The sequence below is a fragment of the Olea europaea genome, chromosome 14 (assembly GCF_002742605.1).
Source record: "Olea europaea var. sylvestris chromosome 14, O_europaea_v1, whole genome shotgun sequence".
Lineage (NCBI taxonomy): Eukaryota > Viridiplantae > Streptophyta > Magnoliopsida > Lamiales > Oleaceae > Olea > Olea europaea.
In genome coordinates, this window is record NC_036250.1 from 5,570,697 (window position 1) to 5,591,429 (window position 20,733).

At 38.7% G+C, this 20,733-nt stretch overlaps 1 protein-coding gene across 1 annotated transcript; it reads right to left on the reverse strand.

The window, feature by feature from the left end:
* Positions 1–17,525: 17,525 nt before the first annotated feature.
* Positions 17,526–19,107, reverse strand: LOC111408911 (B-box zinc finger protein 21-like). Its single transcript, XM_023038758.1, has 3 exons — positions 18,758–19,107; positions 18,215–18,682; positions 17,526–18,106 (listed from the first exon to the last, which is right to left on the reverse strand). The coding sequence occupies exons 1-3, from the start codon at positions 18,941–18,943 to the stop codon at positions 17,804–17,806; spliced, it is 957 nt and encodes a 318-aa protein (XP_022894526.1). The 5' UTR covers positions 18,944–19,107; the 3' UTR covers positions 17,526–17,803.
* Between the last annotated feature and the right edge of the window lie 1,626 nt (positions 19,108–20,733).

A 20,733-nucleotide genomic window follows, 5' to 3' on the forward strand; every position in this document is an offset into this window, starting at 1 on the left:
ACGCACAATCTTATCAGCATCCTGCAAAGAAAATTGCCAATATTGAAGATTCTCACTATAACGAACAAGATGGAAGTAAAAGTGAAGCAAAGGTTACCTCATCAATAATCTTGGAAGATGGCATATCCCCAGTCAAGTCTGCCACCTATGGCTCCACCATTCGTGAGGACCTCCCCTTGTCTAAGCGAGAAGATATTGCCACAATGGGCAGACTCATAGGAGCATCTGCAGAACTCAAAAGCAACAAATTAGAAACCAATGGCACAAGCAAAGGTAAAGCATCAAAAAATTGAATTACCTTCTGCTTCGATGTTTGGGGGGTCGACGCCCTGGGAAGAAGGTGGCTCATCCATTGGTTGTGATGAGGATTCTGGGACTGAAGATGTCTCTTTAAGCGTAGTCCCTTCATCAGCTGGTTTGGATGAAGCAGCCTCAGCGGAGGATGATGGAGCAGGAGCTGCCGACACGAGGCCTTCAAAGGAGAGGCTGAACTTTTCTGAGAAGTCCAAATAAACCATCAGCACACAGAAAAGTTTCAAGTATGGAAAAGTATGCTTGTGAGTAAACTAATTTAATTACCATCCTCCTGATGATAAGAGGGGTATCATCATCATCATCAACATCATCCTCCAGAATGGGAGATGCTGAGGCTGGCCGTTTGCAGCTCGGGACACTTTTGGCTACAGTAGGCTTGGCAGAGAGAGAAGAAGATGGACGAGCAGACTGTTTAGCGCGACGAGGAGGAGAAGGACTCTGGATGGACAAAGGGGTGACTAAAACAGGGGGAGGAGAAGAAATGCTTGGCTGGTCCAGTGAATGAAATGCACGATTGGCATCAGTCGCAAACAATTTGCGCTTCACTAACGGCTAGAGTTGTTCAAAAAGGGGATGGATGGCACGGCTAGAATTGAAGGGGGCTAATGAAAAATGGCTCGTCAAAAGAAGATTGAGAGCATTTATAGCCTCTGCCTCCACCTTATTAATGATATGGAAGCGGTCTATCAAGTTCCTTGAATAGCAAGGAGGAACATGACAGGTTTGGCAGAAACCAAGTTGGCGAGCAAAAAATTGGGGAGCATTTATTTCTATCCCAGCCTTGGCATTGGTCCCAGTCGAAATATCATGAAATAACTCCCTCCTGGTTAAAAACTGGATCCAAATGAGTAGAGAGGTGCTCGCTGTCTATAGTGGAGGGAGGATGCACATAGTCTGGAGTCAAAAAGGGAGGAAAAGGAAAGAAGGAAGGGATTGAATCCAAAGAATAAAAGAATGAAAAAATGTCCCTTCTAGACATATTTACAGGAGCCAGGGGCTAAATGGCTAGCCCATAGCAGCTAGCAGAAGGACGAGAATATGATGGAGCACCAAGCGATGGAAAATAGGATCTCAACCACATTTGAGTGAACCAAAGAGGTCCACTGCCAGTGGGAGATGCACAATTCTTCAATTGAGATTGAAGAGAAGCCATGCCTCTATAGAGGGCAGCCAAAAAGAAAGAACATAAATTCAGAGGCCTACCACGCGTCAATTCGTGCACTATGGGTAAATAGCTCAGGGAGGGCTTTATGCTTGGCACACACAAAATATATTTACAAAGTCAAACCAGAAGAAAGGTCACTCGCTCGGTATGGGAAGGCTCAGCACTCAAGTGGTTATGAAGGGTTTGCAGGCTTGAGTAAGACTCGGTGAGGTTTTTACCAAACTTTGGGGCGCCACCAGAAACCAAGATACCAGGAAAAATGGTATCGTCCAAAAGTGGCAGATTCACTAGGGCCCCAACATCCCTTAAAGTAATAGACATGGGGCCAAGAGGGAAAACAAAGGTATTATACTCAGAAGACCAAAAACTTAAATCGATCGAAAAAAGTGCTGAATCAAAAGTAGGGGGTTGAAGAGAGATTTCTAACAAATCAGAAATCCTAGCATTATCAAAAAGTGCCTTAGTAGGACCATGGTCCACAAGGCGAGCATGCCACCTACGGAAAACTACATCAGATTTAGGCTAAGTGAGAATACCTCTTTCGCGAAGTGGCCCCAGCGGCAGAGAGTTTAGAAATGGAGGGCCTTGAGTACAAGGAAACAGCTGGCCCACCGCCGCTTGTTCGACTGCCTCTGCATTGTTGAAGAAAGGATCTAGGTAGAACTCATTGAGTTCGACATTGGCAGGTGCGAGAAAGTTCGAAGTTATGTATGGACGATTAAGGAGTTTCTGAAAGTCTTCAAAACTAAAGGAGTCGCCAGATTGAGATTGTGAAGTAGCCATTAGGGACGAAATTGAGTTTTTCAGAGTTATGTAGCTGGGAAGCAAAGAGATGAACAGTAAAATTGTGAGAGAGAAGCGCGAAAAAAGTGAGGCGTGATTTAATGGTGTAGTGAAATGGCGTATTTGGGGGTTATAAGGGTTCGCAAAATGTCGCACCTTTTCAAGCTATGTAAGAAAACAATGATTGAAATTCTTGAAAATTTCGAATGTTGCTGGAAACACAAAGTGAAAATGGCGAAATTTAATAAATGGTATTAATTCTGCCATATTGGGGGGTAATTGTTAACACATAAAAATTCAGCCCAAATCGAACGGTCCAAGGAATGAAGCCCAATTGGAGGATCCCCAAATCAGATAGCCCAAAGAACGAAGCCCAATCAGACAATTCAGGATGAATGCCCAAATAGGGAGGCCCATGAACGCAGTAACACCATCGCCCAAGCTTGCAAGTCGCCCAGAGCTGCTACTCTAGTCTCGCCCAAACCTTCGAGTCACCCAAGGTCTTAGCAAACATGAAGTGTTATGGTTATCAAGAAGCGCAGTTATCAAAGCAGTTATTAAGCAGCCCTATCACGTTCTACGATTCAAGGAATTCAATTGAAGACGGTTGAACGACAAAGAGTAATGGCAGCAGTTAGAAAAGGCAGTTCCATGACAAGTTGGCCAGTATGAGGAAAGTGGGCAGTTATAGAACGATCAAGCAGTTTTTAGGCGGTTGATCACAAAGAGATCATCCAGGGAGTATAAAAGGAAGAAAAGACATAGAGCAAAGGACCCCGAATCAAACACTCTCAAACAGAGAATATGTAACTTTCAATTTCTTTAGTTTAGATTTAAACGCTTCTTTTACAGTAATTCGTGTGCTTGCGCCCCTTGGAGGCATTCTGTTTTTACTTTCCAATTGTAAAGTCATCGCCAATAAAAAACGCCCCTTTTTGGGACTTTGTTTCAAGAGGTTTGTCCCTTACATAATCGTCTGATCCCTTTTTAATTGTTAGCGACTAACCCGCGCGAAACAGTTGGATTTTTGGGCGGCTAAATATATTTAGTGATGTGATCAACAAGAATAAGATAGTATTTGGAGCCATTAGTTCTAACTTCATGAGTTGGACTCCAAACATCAGTATATATTAAGTCGAGAGGAGTAGTACTTGATAAACTATTAGAGTGAAAAGGTTATTTGTGATTTTTATTGATGAAACAAGATGTACATAGAGAAGAATTTTTTGATTTTGTGCTGAGAAATTTAAACTGATGAACAAGATTAGTGAAAATTCTTGCTGAGAGATGCCCAAGCCGTTTGTATCAATTGGCTTCTATGGTGCATTCATAAACATATGCAACCTTCGTTGGAAAGATGTGTGCCACTGAATCAGGTAGAGGATAGACATTGTGTTCACATTCTCCACTTAGTAGTGTTGTCCCAGTGGTTCGATCCTTCACAAAAAAATAAGATGGGTGAAACTCAAGAAAAAATTTATTATGTTTGGTGACGTGATGAACTGAAACTAAGCTTTTCTTAATACGAGCAATGTATAAAGTACCCCGTAGATGAAATATATGGGAAGAGAATTTTAAAGATATAGACCCAACGTGAGACGGGGGCAAACCTGAAGCATAACTAGTGACTACTGCATCATTACCATCATATTCCAAATGAATATTTAAAATTTAACAAATCAAAGGTAATGTTGTGGGATGTTGTGGAATCAATAAGCCATTTTTTTCCTGGCTAGAGGATGAGGCATAATAAGCTGAAATATATAGGCCTTGAAAATTTGGGGCAGAATCTTGCTGCATGACCTAATTCATCCCAGAATTTGCATTTGGGCTTATAGCACCGTGATCCAAACAAATCATTGGCCTTGTTGGTCGAATGATCGTTGTTTGAAAGATCCACGGTCATTCAGCCATTTGTCTTTGGTATTTGAGCCACAAGATCGAGTGTAACTACCACTCCTAGTATTCAAGGCAAAACGTCGCTGAGAGGAGTTTGTCGTCGCAACAAGGGTCTAAGTAGAAGCTTCCAGTTGGTAAAGATAGTTTTCATGGCCGATAAGCAAGTCATAAAGTTTCTCAAAGGATAGGGAAAATTCACGAGTACGAATAAGCGCAGCAATCTCTGGAAACGCAGAGCCCAAACCATTGAGAACATAGATAGTGAGATCATAATTGGAAACGAGATGATCAATTAGAGCTAGTTCATTAGCAAGAATCTTCACCGTGAGAAGAAATTCAGACATTGTTCCATTAACCTGTTGAATGAGGGTGAGTTCCTTCTTCAATTGGATGGCTCGGGTGCGAGATTTGGTGGCATACACTTGGGTGAGTTTAGAACAGGCTTCATGAGAGGTTTTGAATTGAGAAATGGTAAGGGTGATGGTAGGTAGGTGGATGATAGAATTCCATGGAGGATTAGCTTGTCTTGGCGAGCGCAAAAGAGTGTGCAGAGGAGGAGGAGGAATCAGTTTTCTTTAGAAGTCACCAGTGACGTAGTCCATGAGGTTATAACCAATGAGTAATGCCTCAAATTGGGCTTGCCTTTGAGGAAATATAGAAAGGGTAAGCTTTTCATTCACTTGTACGGCAACACCGAGGGCAACCATGCCAACCAAGGTAGTTTCAGATATGTGGGAGACTGGGGACGTAGTGGATTTGACTACAAAAGACATTGTTGTGAATCAATAAGCTCGTTAGAGTGTGTTAGCTCTGATACTATAAAAGAGTTTTATATTGCACAAGTACTGGTGAAAGGCTGCACACATCATATTCATTCAGTTCGACAATAAATATAGTATGGAATATACTAAAAGGCTGCACACGAATCATGCTATTGGTTGGCATCCTGATTTTGTGCGAATTCCATGATTTTGGCTTCGTGAATTTATGCTAATTCCATTACTTTAGTTGCTAATGGTTTAACCATGCTGTCATCCTTAATAATCTCAACTACAAATATCTGCACCCGAAACATCCTGACCCATCCCAACACAGTTCTTCTCATGATGGATGAAGCCACATTGTCCAATGATAACAATAACCCTTCGACTTTGATTCAAATGAGCTCCGACACCAGTAGCTTCTCACTTAGCAATTCATCTTGTGGCAACAGCTTGATAAATGATAAAATCTCATATCGAATAAAAATTAAAATACAAATTAAATTATAAGAATTTATGTTACACTTCTTAATAAGATTGACCTAACTCTAAGGAGTCTAGTAAGCTCCAACTAGCGATTCGATCCAAGTAAGAATTAGAAAATGAGCATGCAAATTTTAAGATTTGTTTGCTCAAAGAAGCAACTATCTTACGGGAGCAAGGGATAAAATCCTACATTGAATAAAGATAAAGGAGTTGTTTGAGTCCCATTTATCTCAAAAAATGCATTTTAAAATAGTGTTATGATAAAAAATATGTGGTTAAAAAATATGAAAAAATTTTGGGTTTGCGAGTAATATCATTTTATTTAAAAATATGTTGTTGAAATTGTATCAAATTACTGTTAAAGATATATTTTGATGGAAAAAATGGGGCTCAAACAAGGGCAAAAATTTAAACCAATTTTCTTACTCTGAAAATCTTTCCAATCGATTTACTAAAAGGTATATGAATCTGTTGCAGTCTGATAAGTATGTTTTTACACTCTTATTTGGCCACAAAACATGACTAATTGTTGATTAAAGCGTTTGAATTATGACTTAATTCTGTATAAATTTATTTTGTAGGACTATATAGATATGATGGAATTCAAGAGAAAATATGCGAAAAAGTGTCTAAATAAAAGAAAATAACAGTTTCTGGGACCAAAGTGCAAATAATTAAAAGATGACCCGAAGGACGAATCGAAAATGCAAACGAGTTAAGTACCAACTTGGTGATAAGATGGGACATTAGAAGGAAGAAAATGCAGAAAATGAACCAAAAAGAATCAAGAATTGAATTTGGGGATCAAAATGCAACATTCGAAAGTTTTTATAACTGTGCGACTGCCTAGTTATTTAGAATGGGCGACTGTCCAATATCAAGGAACAATTATCGAAATGAAAACTTTAGCCTAGGCGACTACCGGAGTTTTGCCTGGGTAGTTCGCGGTGAAAAACTTCTTTTCCTATTCTGATTGAAATTCTTATGGAAACAAATATTGGGAAATATTTTAAAATCCTATGGCCGTCTCTAAGGAGAGGAGTACGCATTGGGAGAAAAATAACACATTTTAGAGGTGATTTTTCACCACAATAATGAAGAGAAACACGAAGATCGACGAGATTACACATCAATTCTTACACCAGTGACGTTGTTTCTTAAAGTTTTTGTGTATTTTGTTAGTTTTTCCATGCTAGGTTGGATTTTTATGTATTAGGAGATCGATGAACCTTATAATGTGAATTTTTGATTTATTGTTTTACAATATTAACATCAAAACACGTTATGGAATTTTTTGAATGGTTTATATACACTTAATTTCTTCCATGATTATATGCACGTAATTATGTGAATGTGGTGACTTATTTTCATGAATTCGAGAGAAGTGGAATAAGTTTGATAGGGTATAAATCATCGTAGGGTCCAATAAGGTATAGAAATATAATTCTAAGCCTTGCATGAATCTTTAAGTGCTCACAAAATCACATGCATTCTTGTATATTTGCACACATCATAGAGATATAGGCTGGTGGTACATAAGAGTAGGTTCAAAATTACTCGGTAGAGATTATTGAATAGATTTAGGAGCATTGATTCTTAAAAAATTCAACGTATTGTCAAATTGTGGAACTAGGTTAAAAGTGAGCATTTCTTGGGAATTCGTGATCCTAGTACGCTTTATATTCATTGATTACATTAAAATTGTGTTCAAACATCCATTTTGTATTTTAGTTCATTCGATTCATACATATTTAGTTTAAGTTAGGGTCAATTTAAGTTACAACAAATCACGTTTGACAAATCGGTTTCGATTAAGGCCAAGTTAGGTAAAATTAAACTGTTCAATCTCTGTGGGACGACAATCGGACTCAATTTTCCACTTCATTACTTGTTACAAACTTTACACTTGCGAATTTAAATCGAAATCATTATTTCTTGAGCACAGATAATATTAGATAACACTAGATAATAAATGAACACATTTTTTTCTCTTTTTTCCTTTGCAAATACTATTGAGTGACCTTTAATCCATGTTACCAAACATATAATATGTGATCGTCAGTTTTAGGGATGTTTGTATTCATAATTATACTAGGCATATTTGTTATACCATAGAGTTTTACAATAACTGTTCACTCGGAATGGTTCGAGTTCTGTCATTGCACCACCTGCCAAAGATGATGATGCAGCACCAACGGGACAGTTAATTCCAAAATTAGAATAGATCTATAGGGAGAGGGAATTAGAGAGAAGAAAGGGATGGGGATTCAATACAAGGGAAGAAAGAAAACAGGAAGAGAGAAAGCGCCATAAGCCACCAAAATATTATTCATTCATTATCAATTGAAAATTACAATGCAAAATAGGTTTAAATAGTAAAGTAACCCTAACAAGATTGGGCCTGAGCTCATACAAGTCCAAATTTTAAATAATAGTCCAAAAGATAAATAAAGCATAAATAAAGCTTAAATAAAATAAGTAAACGTCCGATGTCACGTCTAATGCCCTCATCAACTCTCTCGGGGTGGGAGAAAACTCAACCCCGTCGAGTGGATATATCACTATAGGCTGTCATCAATCTCCCAACCATAAGTTGAGTGGTTGGGCAAGCTTCTTCCGACGTCTGTAAAAATGTGTCAGTGGAGGTCTGAACCTGGTGTCCTCACTAACTCCCCTTAGGTGAACGGGAGGTGATCTAGGCCAAGGAAGATCCTACTAACTCTGATAAAACTCCAATAAATCTAGATCCAATTGTTGTAGTGTCTCTCTGGAGATCCATGTACAATCAGAATTTGGTCGACCAACCCAACAAACGAGGAAGAGCTGAATCTCTCCATCATTAGTAAACACAATTTCTTCATCTAAAATAGCATCAATTTTATCTATTTGTGCTGTGAGAGATGGTAGTGGGTTAGAAGTGGCCAAATAGTCAGGATCAAGGTCCATAAAAGGAGGTAACAAAGGGTCATCTGAGGGAATGAAATGACCTTTATAAGCTACTAGGTCCTCAACATTGAAAGTAGAATGGTAATCAAGATGTGGTGGAATGTCAACAACATAGGCATTTGGACCAATTTACTTTAAAATTTTAAAAGGACAAGCACTACGAGCTTGCAATTTGGAGGCGGGTCCATGTAGACGTCGCTCTGGACTAATGCGGACCATAACGTAATCCCCAACGTCAAACTCAATATGTCGTTTATGCAAATCAGTTTGGAGTTTATATTTTGCATTACTAGCTTCAAGTTGTTTATTGATCTCAATATACAAATCACGAAGATGTTGTGCAAATGCTTCGACTGACACTAACACTATAGCATGTGGGGATATAGGGATGAGATCTAATGGTTTCCTAGGCTTGTATCCATGAACAGCTTCAAATGGATTCATACCTAATGAACGGTTTATGGAGCTATTATACGCAATTTGAGCTACAGGAAGGATCAAATCCCAATTTCGAAAATTTTCCCGGACCAGACAACGTAATAGGTTACCAAGACTTCAATTAAGTACTTCAATTTGACCGTCAGTCTGAGGGTGGTAGGCCGTAGAAAATTTCAATTTGGTACCCATCTTTTGCCACAAAGTCCTCCAAAAATGGCTAGTGAAACGAGCATTCTTATCTGACACAATGGTCTTAGGAAGCCCATACAATTTAACAATCTCATTAAAGAACAACATAGCCACCTTAGACACATCTGAGGTTTTGCTACAGGGGATAAAATGAGCCATTTTCGAAAAACGGTCGACAACCACAAAAATTGAATAATGTTTCTTTAGGGTGCGTGGAAGGTCTAATACAAAATCCATACTAACATCTTGCCAAGGACAATTGGGGACGGGAAGAGGGGTGTATAGGCCTGTGTTCTGCTTCTTCTATTTACTCAATTGACAAGTATTACAAGTACTAACAATCTTAGCCACGTCTTTCTTCAAGCTAGGCCAATAGAATTGACGTTCAACTTCCTCTATGGTCTTATCACGTCCAAAGTGACCGGCTAACCCTCTCGCATGAACTTTCCACACTATGAAATCTCGCACTAAAGTTCAAGGGGTGCACAATTTATTGGTTCTAAAGAAATAACCCTCCTCAAGTCGGAAACCATCTGTGGCGCCTGATTGTCCCCTTTGTAAATCAAGAAAGATATCTTTAAAATCGGGACATGCCCCATAATCTTCTTTAAGCCTTTCAAAATCGATGACTTTGACACTCATGATCGACAAAAGGGAGACATGACGACTTAATGCATCAGCCGCTTGGTTTTCCACGCCCTTCTTGTGTTTTAAAACAAATGAGTAAGCCTGCAAATATTTGATCCAACGACCATGCCTAGAGCTTAATCGTTTCTGAGAGTTGGGATAACGGAGAGCCTCGCGATCTGAATGAAGGACAAATTCCTGGGGCAACAAATAGTGGCGCCAATAGCACAAAACCTAGACCACAGCATACAGCTCCTTATCGTAAGTCGAGTACCGTTGTTTGGCTTCATTTAACTTCTCACTGAAGTAGGCAACAGTGTGACGATCCTGACTCAAGACTCCGCATATACCTACCCCGGAGGCATCACATTCAACTTCAAAGACTTTGGAAAAGTCGGGAAGACGCATGACAGGAGCCTCCATCATCCACTTCTTGACCAATTTAAAGGCCTTAGCCGCTTCTTATGTCCAATGAAACTCCCCTTTCTTCATGCACTCCATAATGGGCGCCATAATAGTGCTAAACCCCTTGATAAAGTGACGGTAAAATGTAGCTAAGCCGTGAAAGCTCCTGACGTTATGAATAGCTTTAGGCTCAGGCTAGTCAATAATCGCCTTAACCTTGGCAGGGTCAGCAGATACCCCTGTCTAAGAGACAATGAACCCCAGAAAAACGACTATATCAGTGAAGAAAGAGTACTTCTAGACGTTAGCATATAGATTAGTTGCACGAAGGGTACAACAAACTTGTGTGAGGTGGTCACGGTGTTGCTCCTTAGTCTAACTATAGATGAGGATATCATCAAAGTAGACAACAAGAAACTTTCCCATGAAAGGTCGAAGAGTTTGTGTCATAACTCGCATAAAGGTACTTGGCGCATTGCTTAGCCCAAAAGACATGACCAGCCATTCATAAAGACCATCTTTCGTTTTAAACGTGGTCTTCCACTCGTCACCTGGGCGAGTTCAAATCTGATGGTATCCACTCTTCAGATCAATCTTCGAAAAGATTGTGGCACCAACCATCATATCTAGCATATCATCAAGTCGAGGAATGGAAAAACGATATTTCATCGTTATCCTATTGATCGCACGACTATCCACACACATCCTCCAAGAACCATCCTTTTTGGGCTTCAATAAGGCGGGGACAACACACGGGCTTAAACTCTCACAAATGAACCCTTTGTGAAGGAGGTCATCCACTTGCCTTTGAAGTTCAGCGTGCTCGATAGGATTCATCCTATAATGAGGCAAATTCGGAAGGGAAGCCCCTGGGACGAAATCTATGGCATGTTGAATATCCCGTAAAGGAGGTAGATGATCAGGTAAGTCCTCCAGAAAGACATCTCGAAACTCTTGGAGGATCGACTGGACTTCAGCAGGGCTCTCTATTGTGGAGTGAGATGAAACCTCCATGATGACCAAAACGAACACAATAGAGTCACCAACAAGTGTACGCTCAAACTCCGTAGGACTAATGATATGCAATCCCTTTTGCTCCACACTCTTCTTCGTTTCCAGTGGGCCAACAGGCTTTGGGGGAAGTGGGTTAAGATGGATCTTCTTTCCATTAAACACGAAGGAACGGGAATTGGATCGACCATAGATGGTTACATCTAGATCAAATAACCAAGGTCGTCCCAAGATGATGTGCCCGACATCCATTGAAATGACGTCACACCACATATGATCCTTATACTCCAAGAACTGGATAGGGACTAAACAACGTTCCTTAACAGCTATAGAAGAGGTATCGACCCAAGAGACGTTGTATGGCTGAGGGTGAGGAACTGGTTTTACCCCTAGACGGGATACAGTAGCCATCGAAATCGCATTAATGCAGCTGCCACTATCGACGATAACTTTACAGCCCTTATTATTAATTTTGATGTAAGTGTGGAAGATGGCATGACGGCGTCAATCATTGGCATCCCTAGGCTAGGTAAGAGTGCAACGGACGACACGGACTCTAAGCGTACGTGGTATAAGGGGACTAGTCTGAATACAATCGAAGAAGGTATCTTCACTATCCTCCAAGTCATCAAACTCTTCTAACTTAGGCTCATAAACCTGGTCCTCTAGTGGCTCGTCAACTATACCTTCACGCTCTTCCAAAACTAGGGCTCGGCTAGGGCACTTAGAAGCAATGTGACCAAAACCCTTACAGTTGAAGAATTGTAAACGAGAGGACGTTCTTGAAACCTCAAAACCTTTACCTTTGCTATCCGATGTAGGGGTAGTATTAGAAGGAGGAGGTCCTAGAATAGACTTAGAGGATGGAGTGGATGCAGAAGAGGTTGCAGTGTGGGAGTCATTACGATTTCGATACGATGTCCTAGTCACTAACTCGTAATCCCGAACGAAAGAGTAGGCGTGGTCAAGAGTGGTGACGCCTCTAAGGACAAGCTCACGTGTAAGATCATCCCGTAGGCCTTGCCTAAACCTACTCAAGGTCATGACCTCATCCTCAACGACTTGACACCTCATTCGAAACTCGTCAAACTGAGCAACGTATTCGGTCACAGGTCGACTGCCTTGCGTAAGTGCGTTCCATTGATCCAGCAAGTTGCCCTTGTAAGATTGAGGTAAATATTTTTCTTGAAGGCGACACTTCATTTCATCCCAGCTCCCAACAGGGGGAGCATGACGTCTCTCCAGGAGGTCCTCAACACTTTCCCAAAAGAGTTGAGTTGTGCCAGTTAATTTCAAACTGGCAAATTGTACCCTTCGATCTTCAAGGACCCCATAGCAAGCAAAGAAGCGATCCATATCTCTAACCCATTGATCGAATACACTAGGATCTAGACAACCATCAAATGTAGGGGCATCTAACTTAATATTTCAAAAGAGGCGCTCCTCGTGGCGAGGGGGAGATAGTGTACCCTGACAGTGATATTCCCGCTCTCGTCCACGAGCTTGATTTCCCTCCCTACGATCATGTCTGGCGTGGTGTCGCCCACCTTGTGGACGACGACGAGGTCTATTAATGGAAGCTTCAGAATTTTCAGCTTCGGTCGAATATGGGGTTGGGTCAAGAGTGTTCAACCTAGCGGTTAGGGCTCTATTCTCCTCATGAGTAGCGGCTACCTTAGTTTGGGCAGCCGTTAATTGATTTTGGAATTGTGCCAACTGTCGGGTAAGAGCTTCAATTTGAGAAGGGTCCATGGCAAGGGTATTAGCACTAGAAGTAGTAACACGACCACTACACAATTGCATGCACTAGCTAAGTGAAATGCATTACTGAGATCAATAAACAATGGGTTCCAACAGTAAAATAGCAACAAAAAAATAAATTTCTCTTTTTTTTTTTAATTTATTTTTAAGTTACTCAAAAGATGGGATTACGTAGGCCCGAACGTGCAAGCTAATAATACTGGTGCAAATAAAATTGAAAGCAAGGATAGAAATGACTATTCGAAAGATCTAAACACGTGGGGTAATGGGGAACAAAGGGAGTAAATTCATGCATTTCAATCGAGTAGGTTTAAGGTCACAATTATCAAGTAACAGCAACACAAATATTGTAGATGATCCGACTTTAAGATGAAGAACCAATATAAACCAATAATAAAGAGATCAAGAACTCCATGTCGTTTAGTCACTCGAACTGCTGACAAGTGGGTTCCGAATATGCTTGCGGTCCTTCCTTCGTTTCAGTTGTCTTCCACTTCAGAACTCACTTCTGTTGAATTGCGAAATATACTGTCTTGACTTTGGCTTTGTTGTGGTAGGAGGTTCAAATATCAACCAATTAACTGCCTCTGATTTCTCGAAATCCTTTGAACAACTGCTTCTTGAAGTTGCTGTATTTTGCAAACTGGAGGCGTCAAACCCTATGATGGCAGCGGTTGGTGGCAGTATGAGCAGTGGTGGCGCCGATGATTGGGATTGTTTGACGGCGTCTAAGAGGGGAACCGGTTTATGATAAGGCAGCAAAGTTTGATGAATTTAAATCTCACGTTCGGTGGCTCTCTTGGGTTCTAGGATAATGAGAAGTGGTTGGCTGATTGATGACTGGCCGATTAAGTGATGATGTCCGACTGGAGTGTAAAAGTCGGCGACTGTGACTGGCAATCGGGTGCGATGCTGGGGATTAATAATTGGGCGATGGTGAGTGGGGAAGTAGGTGGATGAGTGGTGGCTGTGTTGAAGGAAATGGAGGTGGTTGGGTCGGAATAATTGGTAATGGTGGTGATGGTGTTGCGCGATTTGATATAGAATGGGTTGAAGAAGATGATAGACTTGGGCTGGATTGTGACCTGTGTGGGTGATAGGCCTTGATGGAGGTCTTGTCTGCCGATAATAGATGCCGGCGATTGTTGACCAGTCGATCGAAGGTCGAGGATCGGCTTGGAAGCTGCGACGCTGGGGAGAGTGAAGGAACGGGTTGCAGTGGTGGTTGGGTATTATGAGTTAGAAATATGGGCTGGGTTGATATGGGTTTGACCGGGTGTAGATGAGGGTTATGTTATGGGCTGGGTAATGGCTATGTGAAAGTGGGTTGAGTGATAATGTGCTTGGGCCTTGATTATATGGGTTTTGGAGTTATTGGGTTACGTGGGTTTGGGTTGAGTTGAGTGTTGTGTATAATGGGCTGAAATTTAGACTGAAAATTATGTTGGGCTGGAATATATGGAAATGTGGGCTGGTTGCTATTGGGCTTGGAAGGAATTGAAAAGAAATGGGCTAGGGGTTGAAACAGCAACTTTAATTCAAAAGGAAGCAGCAAATCAATCAAATTGAAACGGCAGAATTTTTTTTTTTTAATACTACAAAAAGAAAATCAAAAATTTGGAATCCTGGGTGTGAACAGTAACACGGTTTTTTTATTTTTTTCAACAAGGGCGGAGAACAAAATGAAAAAAAAAATTGCTGCTTCTTATGCTAAACATCTTTCAATTGTACTGTTCCAATAAATTTTGGGAGAAAAGAAGAGATTTTGGATTGTAAAAAGAAAGTACCTAAGATTCGGCTCTGATACCAAATTTGATGCAGCACCAACGGGACAGTTAATTGCAAAATTAGAATAGATATATGGGGAGGGGAAATTAGAGAGAAGAAAGGGATGGGGATTCAACAGAAGGGAAGAAAGAAAACAGGAAGAGAGAAAAGCGCCATAAGCCACCAAAATATTATTCATTCATTATCAACTGAAAATTACAATGCAAAAATAGGTTTAAATAGTAAAACAACCTTAACGAGATTGGGCCCGAGCCCATACAAGTCCAAATTTTAAATAATAGTCCAAAAGATAAATAAAGCTTAAATAAAATAAGTAAACGTCCGATGTCCTCATCAGATGAGCAACCTGGCCCTGCAATCCCAACTGCGGCATAATGAGATTGTGAAAACAAAATAATAAAGATTAAGCCCTAATCCCTACTGTGAAGAGCAATAAAAGAGGCAAACGCAATAAATAAAAAAAAACAAAAACAAAAAGCTTAGCGTACACGGATTTATAGTGGTTTTATGCCCCTGCAAATTTTCGAAGAAGAAAACAAGTTTGTCTCATGCCTCTCTTGCACACGGAAATGGCCTCATAATAAATATTGATCTTCTTGGGAGAGGTACTTGGTCTTTCATCACAAGTTATTTTTGTTACACATGCGTGATTTATCGAAACAATTCTTAACTTGATGACGCTTTCGTTGTGGATCCATATCAAGCCAATTCTAACATAGAGTTGACATTATCAGTTAATGAATACGTAATTGTCTGAAAGGTGTCATGCTCTTTTATCTTCATTTTTCTTTCCCACTCTATATGTCCTTGACAACTCTCTTCTTAAGCATGCTATTTTTTCCCCATCATAGAAGGTTGAATTCTAACTCAAAATTCCACTAGATAAAAGATGAAGTTGGATTCAATTATAAAAATAAAAATAAAAATAAAAGGAAAAAAAGGAACAAGACACCGTCTACTTTTTTGAATTATGGTGCTTGTACCAAACTAGTTTGAAAATGGACCGACCATCCGTTTTCCTGAAAAGCACCAAAGGAAATGTCGTAAACTAGGCTGTGTGTACTGTAATAACGGGACACCCCCTTAGTCTTCGTTTACCAGAAAAAATTCAGTATTGATATGTCAATGAAATTAATGATGGATACCTTTTAAACAAAATGACAAAACCCAACTTTTTCCCAACAAGCCTGAACAAATTTGAGGTAAGAAAAGATGGCACCATTTTCTGCTATTCTCAATTGCGGCAACTCTTATTTGTTGAACGGTTGACTGCCGACGTTTTCAATGTTGATACTTGTACATTGTTGACGAATTTCTTTGAAATTTATCATGGATGGATAACCTAGCATTGGACATGAACTATGTCCATGTGATAAAAATTGAAAAATAAAAATAACACTGGAAACACTTCAAGTTGAGATCTGCTATCTAATTTTGTTGTTCGTCCAATTAATTCTTGACATATAATCAATTAAATGGATTAGTTGTGAAGTTAATAATGATAAATTTGAGATAATTTATTAATTATTGATGATTAGACAACATATCTCAATTCAACCATTTCTACGTTTAAGAATATGAGAAATGACTCTTATTTTAATGTTAATTAATATATAAAACTGTTGATTACTCAACAACTGTATCATTTCTTTCTTTATCAAAGTGATTGAAGTTGATTTAGGTTAAACAATCAATTGTACAAAAGTTAGTCAAATTGTACAATTTCCAATAAGATTTATGGATGATAAAGAATAGAGAACCCGGCCCAATTATAAATTAATCATGTTCTGTGTACTGAAATTCCATGTTTTGCCAAATTCAGGTCTCATCTTCTTGTTTTGCCCAGAATGCCTCTGCCTATCCATGATAGTGATCAGTGTCTTGCAATTCTCGCAGTATTTTGACGCCTTATGTTCATGTTCGATACACATAGTAAGCTATAGGATAGACGAGATTGTAATTTCTTTTCTTTACGTAAATTGTTTAGCATTATGCGCACTGGCGGATCCAGCACCTGCGGCCCGCCGGAAACCTTTTTTTTTTTTTTTTTGACAGGAGCGAAAAGAGTTAGGTTATATAGCTGATATTTCAGTTTATTTTCAAACTACCCTTGTTGTTCAGTTGGTATGAGCGTATACTTACAAACTGGACGTCCAAATTTCGAATCTCTACCTTATAACTTTTGCTACGCAATTTTTCTTGTTTTTCAATTTTTACCAAAACTAATACGATTGGGAGGAGGGATTCGAACTTGCAACTTCTCACCAAGGTTATTCAGAGCTCAACCATCATGACACTTGATGAATTTTGATGCGAAATGTAGCAAAATAATATATATTTTGTTTTAGTTTTTTTAATGCAATTTATAAGAATCGAACACATGCTCCTTCCTTTGGATTATGGAAACCTTGCCACCATGCCATATGGTGAATGTTGTTGCGATATCTAACGAATTTATGTTCAATTTTTAGCAAAATAATTATTATATTTAATTTTTAATATTTTATTACAACCAACGGTCAACGTCCACCCGTGCTCGCTCAAAATTCTAAATTCACCACTGATTATGTAGTCTAGCTTGCCATACACGAGAGGCTCCAACCAGAATTCTAATGACTGGTCTACACTAATCACCAAATGCGATCAAGAAATCCAAAATTTAGATTTAAAAAAAAAAATCGACATTTTGAGCTGGAATTAAACAGATCTATCCAATTTGTGCCAGTGTGAACTTGTTCAAGGGTAAAGATCTCCCACATTTCTTCAATGTGATATTCTAATTTTAAAGTCTGAGGTCCTATTCCTGTAAAACCAAAATTAAATTATTGTACCTTTCCAGCTGTCACTTCCTCGGATTCAAATCAAACACTAATGATTTATTGATTTATTTATTTTTCTTCTGTAACCATAGGATTTTCTTGAATCTACTATGAAATTATAAATACACTGCATACCAAACATGACCAACTTTATTTGATGGCTTCGTCCATGGGATTCAAAAGTACTACATATTTACAAACAAAAATATGCATGCATCAAGTACATGGACGGTAAAAGTCTGACTGACACAAGATTTTGTAGTTAACTACGAGCACACCAAGGGGTGAAAAAGGATCAAATTACAGCAATGAAATAAAAAGGAAAAAGAAACCCCATAAAACCATGAAAAAAATAGGAAACCAGATCAGTAAATTGTGGATCCTGAAAAAAGATAGCATTTTTATTGGGACTACCAAAAAGTTCTTGATCTCTTTGAGGCAGTGGTAGGTGGATTGATCTGTGGAACAGCAAATGAATTGTCTTCACTACTCCATTTTCTGCTGGATTTGACGTTTGATATTTCTTTGTACTCCGTTGATCCATCTGGTGCTCCAAATGACATGTTTAAAGTTGGATATGATTGAATTTGTGTTGGATAGTATAAAGAAGGAGGGGCTTGAGGGACCCAAAATCCCATGTTTTCTGGGGAAAAAGAGCTCAGATTGCTCTCAAGATCAGCATTCAAGAAAGACAAGACATCATTTTCTGTAGTCTACAATTTGATCAAGCAGAATAAAACTCAGATTAATTGAAAAAAAAAAAAAATAGATTTCAGCATATGGAATTGATGGATGTAAAAGATTTTTGTAATTATGCTAACCTTAAAGAAACCAGAAGAAGAAGAATCAAGTAAGTCTTCAACATGCCACCCTGGAAGTGTATCTATTAAATATTCTGATATGCTACTTGTAGAACCATTTCCTCCATTTATCAGTTGAATATTTCCACCACTTTTATCATTGGTCGGCGGCGGCGCCATCACTGAAGTAGTGTTTGCGGTGAAAGGAGGTGGATCGGTGGGGGTTTCAGAAACAGAAACAGGCTTATGTAATGAAGTCTGGGACTGAATATTGGGAACAGAATCTGAAACATTTGAAGGGGATTCCGTTGATGTTGAAGATGAAGATGAAGATGAAGAATAAAGGGCAGAAGTTGCAGAAAGCTTTACACCAGTGAGAAGAAATCTATTATGCTTTTGAGTGTGTTCATTTGCTTTGTGTATTGGAATATCACACTCTCTGCATAGAATTACTCTATCTTGTTGACAGAACAAGAAGGCCCTCTTCTCCTATAAATCAAAAACAAAATCAAGAAAGTGGAAAACTCAAAATAAATTCAAGAAACTCAAAATATGTTTAGATACCTGACATATATCACAGACTGGAAATTGCTTAGGTGAAGGTTGGAGGAGGGAGAAGCGGTGGTGTTTTCCGGCTAGTTTGTTGGCATGGTGGACACGGTGGTCACAGACGGCGCAGAGGGCGGCTTCATCCGCCACACAGAATACTGATGCTTCATCTTTGTCACATACATCACACTGGATCTTCATTTAATTTGATCAGATTCTTTTGAAATTTTTCAAGTTTGGTGCGGGAGAAACTGATCGACAACGGAGAATTTTCCGGAAATGGTAAAAGAAATGTGGAGGATACGCGTTGAAATTAGAAGAGCAGGGTGGTGGAGGGTAGGGGTAGATAATTTATTCCATTATTACCTGCCATTTACAATGATGAAATAATAAAATATACGAAACCATTCTTCGTATTCGTAAATTTGACACACTTATTTGATAAATAATCATTACCTTTAATTTAATTCAATTCAACATTCGATATGTTATGAATATCAAGAGATTATATTAAACTCTCCCATGATTTTATTAAAATAATATTGAATGTTAGATTGATTTAAATTAAAGGTCACGATTATTTATCAACTAAGTGCGTCAAATTTATGAATAAGAGGAACGGTCCCGTAAAATATGTAGAATGTGAACATTAGTGTAAGAATGTAAAGTGGAAACAATTGACTGAGGCTCAGATGTCGATGAATCATGATACAATGATATTGACATAATGTTATACGGCACTTCTTTATTGAACTTTTTAAAACAGAATCAGCTTTTTTATCAAATCACGTCTCACCAAATCACATTGTATCACTCTATCTGTCAACTACTTTCTGCCAAATGGCACAACCAAAGGTGAATCTCCATATATTATGAAGTATGATAATAAAGATAATGATAATGAAAACTTGCGGTAAAGGTTTCAAACTTTTTAAATATGTAAAGTATGAAATATCGAACTTTTCAATAAATGTACAGTATAAGAATCTCTATAAGGTTTCTGTCGAAAAAAATTCGGTTATCCAAATTTAAGCATGGACAAAATGATAACTCTACATTTTCATAACCTAAAATAAGTAAAATATTTAAATAAAAAGAAACTAGAGGTAAGAAATAAAAGAAGAAGAACAAGATATTTCTTCATCCTCTCATCCCACCCCAACCCTCTTCATCTTAATTTTTCCCACCTCTATCAATGGCGTCTTTCATAGAGAAGGGTGGACGACCGATGCCATCATCAACGGTGTCAACAATAATATCTAAGAAATCCACAATGCGTGCATGCAAATTATTGGCATTGCATGGATCTGAGACTCAAGGTGAACCAAGGCGACATCGGCAACAATGTTAATAGTTCATCCATGATCAATGCCTTTAATTAGTGTCTTCTTCTCATCAAAGTGGTACAACCACTCCAGCTCCAACGTGAGAAATTATGATTGGGATTTTGTTAGGTAGGTGAGGTAGATGAAAAAATATATCTTTTTCGATTTTTATTTTTTTTATAATTATTTTAGGTTAAAATTTTAGAGTTATCGTTTTGCCCTTTTTACAAATGATCGAATGCCTGACTTTTGATCATCAAATGCTCATTTGGGCATAATCCATCTAGGAATCCTTATACCGCACATTTATTGAAAGGTTTGAGATGTAGCTAAGAGGATTTTAAAGTTTAGGACCATGCTGCACATTTTTGAAAGGTTTAAAACTTCTACTACAAATTTCCCTAATAATAATGTTCATAAATTTTCACAAGACGTGATAGAGGATGGTTCTCACTTCTATAACTCAGTACGACTTTTTCAACCAATTTACGACCATCAAAAAAGTTTCACATCAATTATCTTCTTTTATCAAAATTATAACCACTTATAAAGCGTAAACATTAATAAACTTACAAGGTTGCATATAAATAGAATAACAAGAATTTGACTTGAAGATTTGCTTACAAATTTGACACAAAATATATTTCAACAATGTTGTGTGTACAG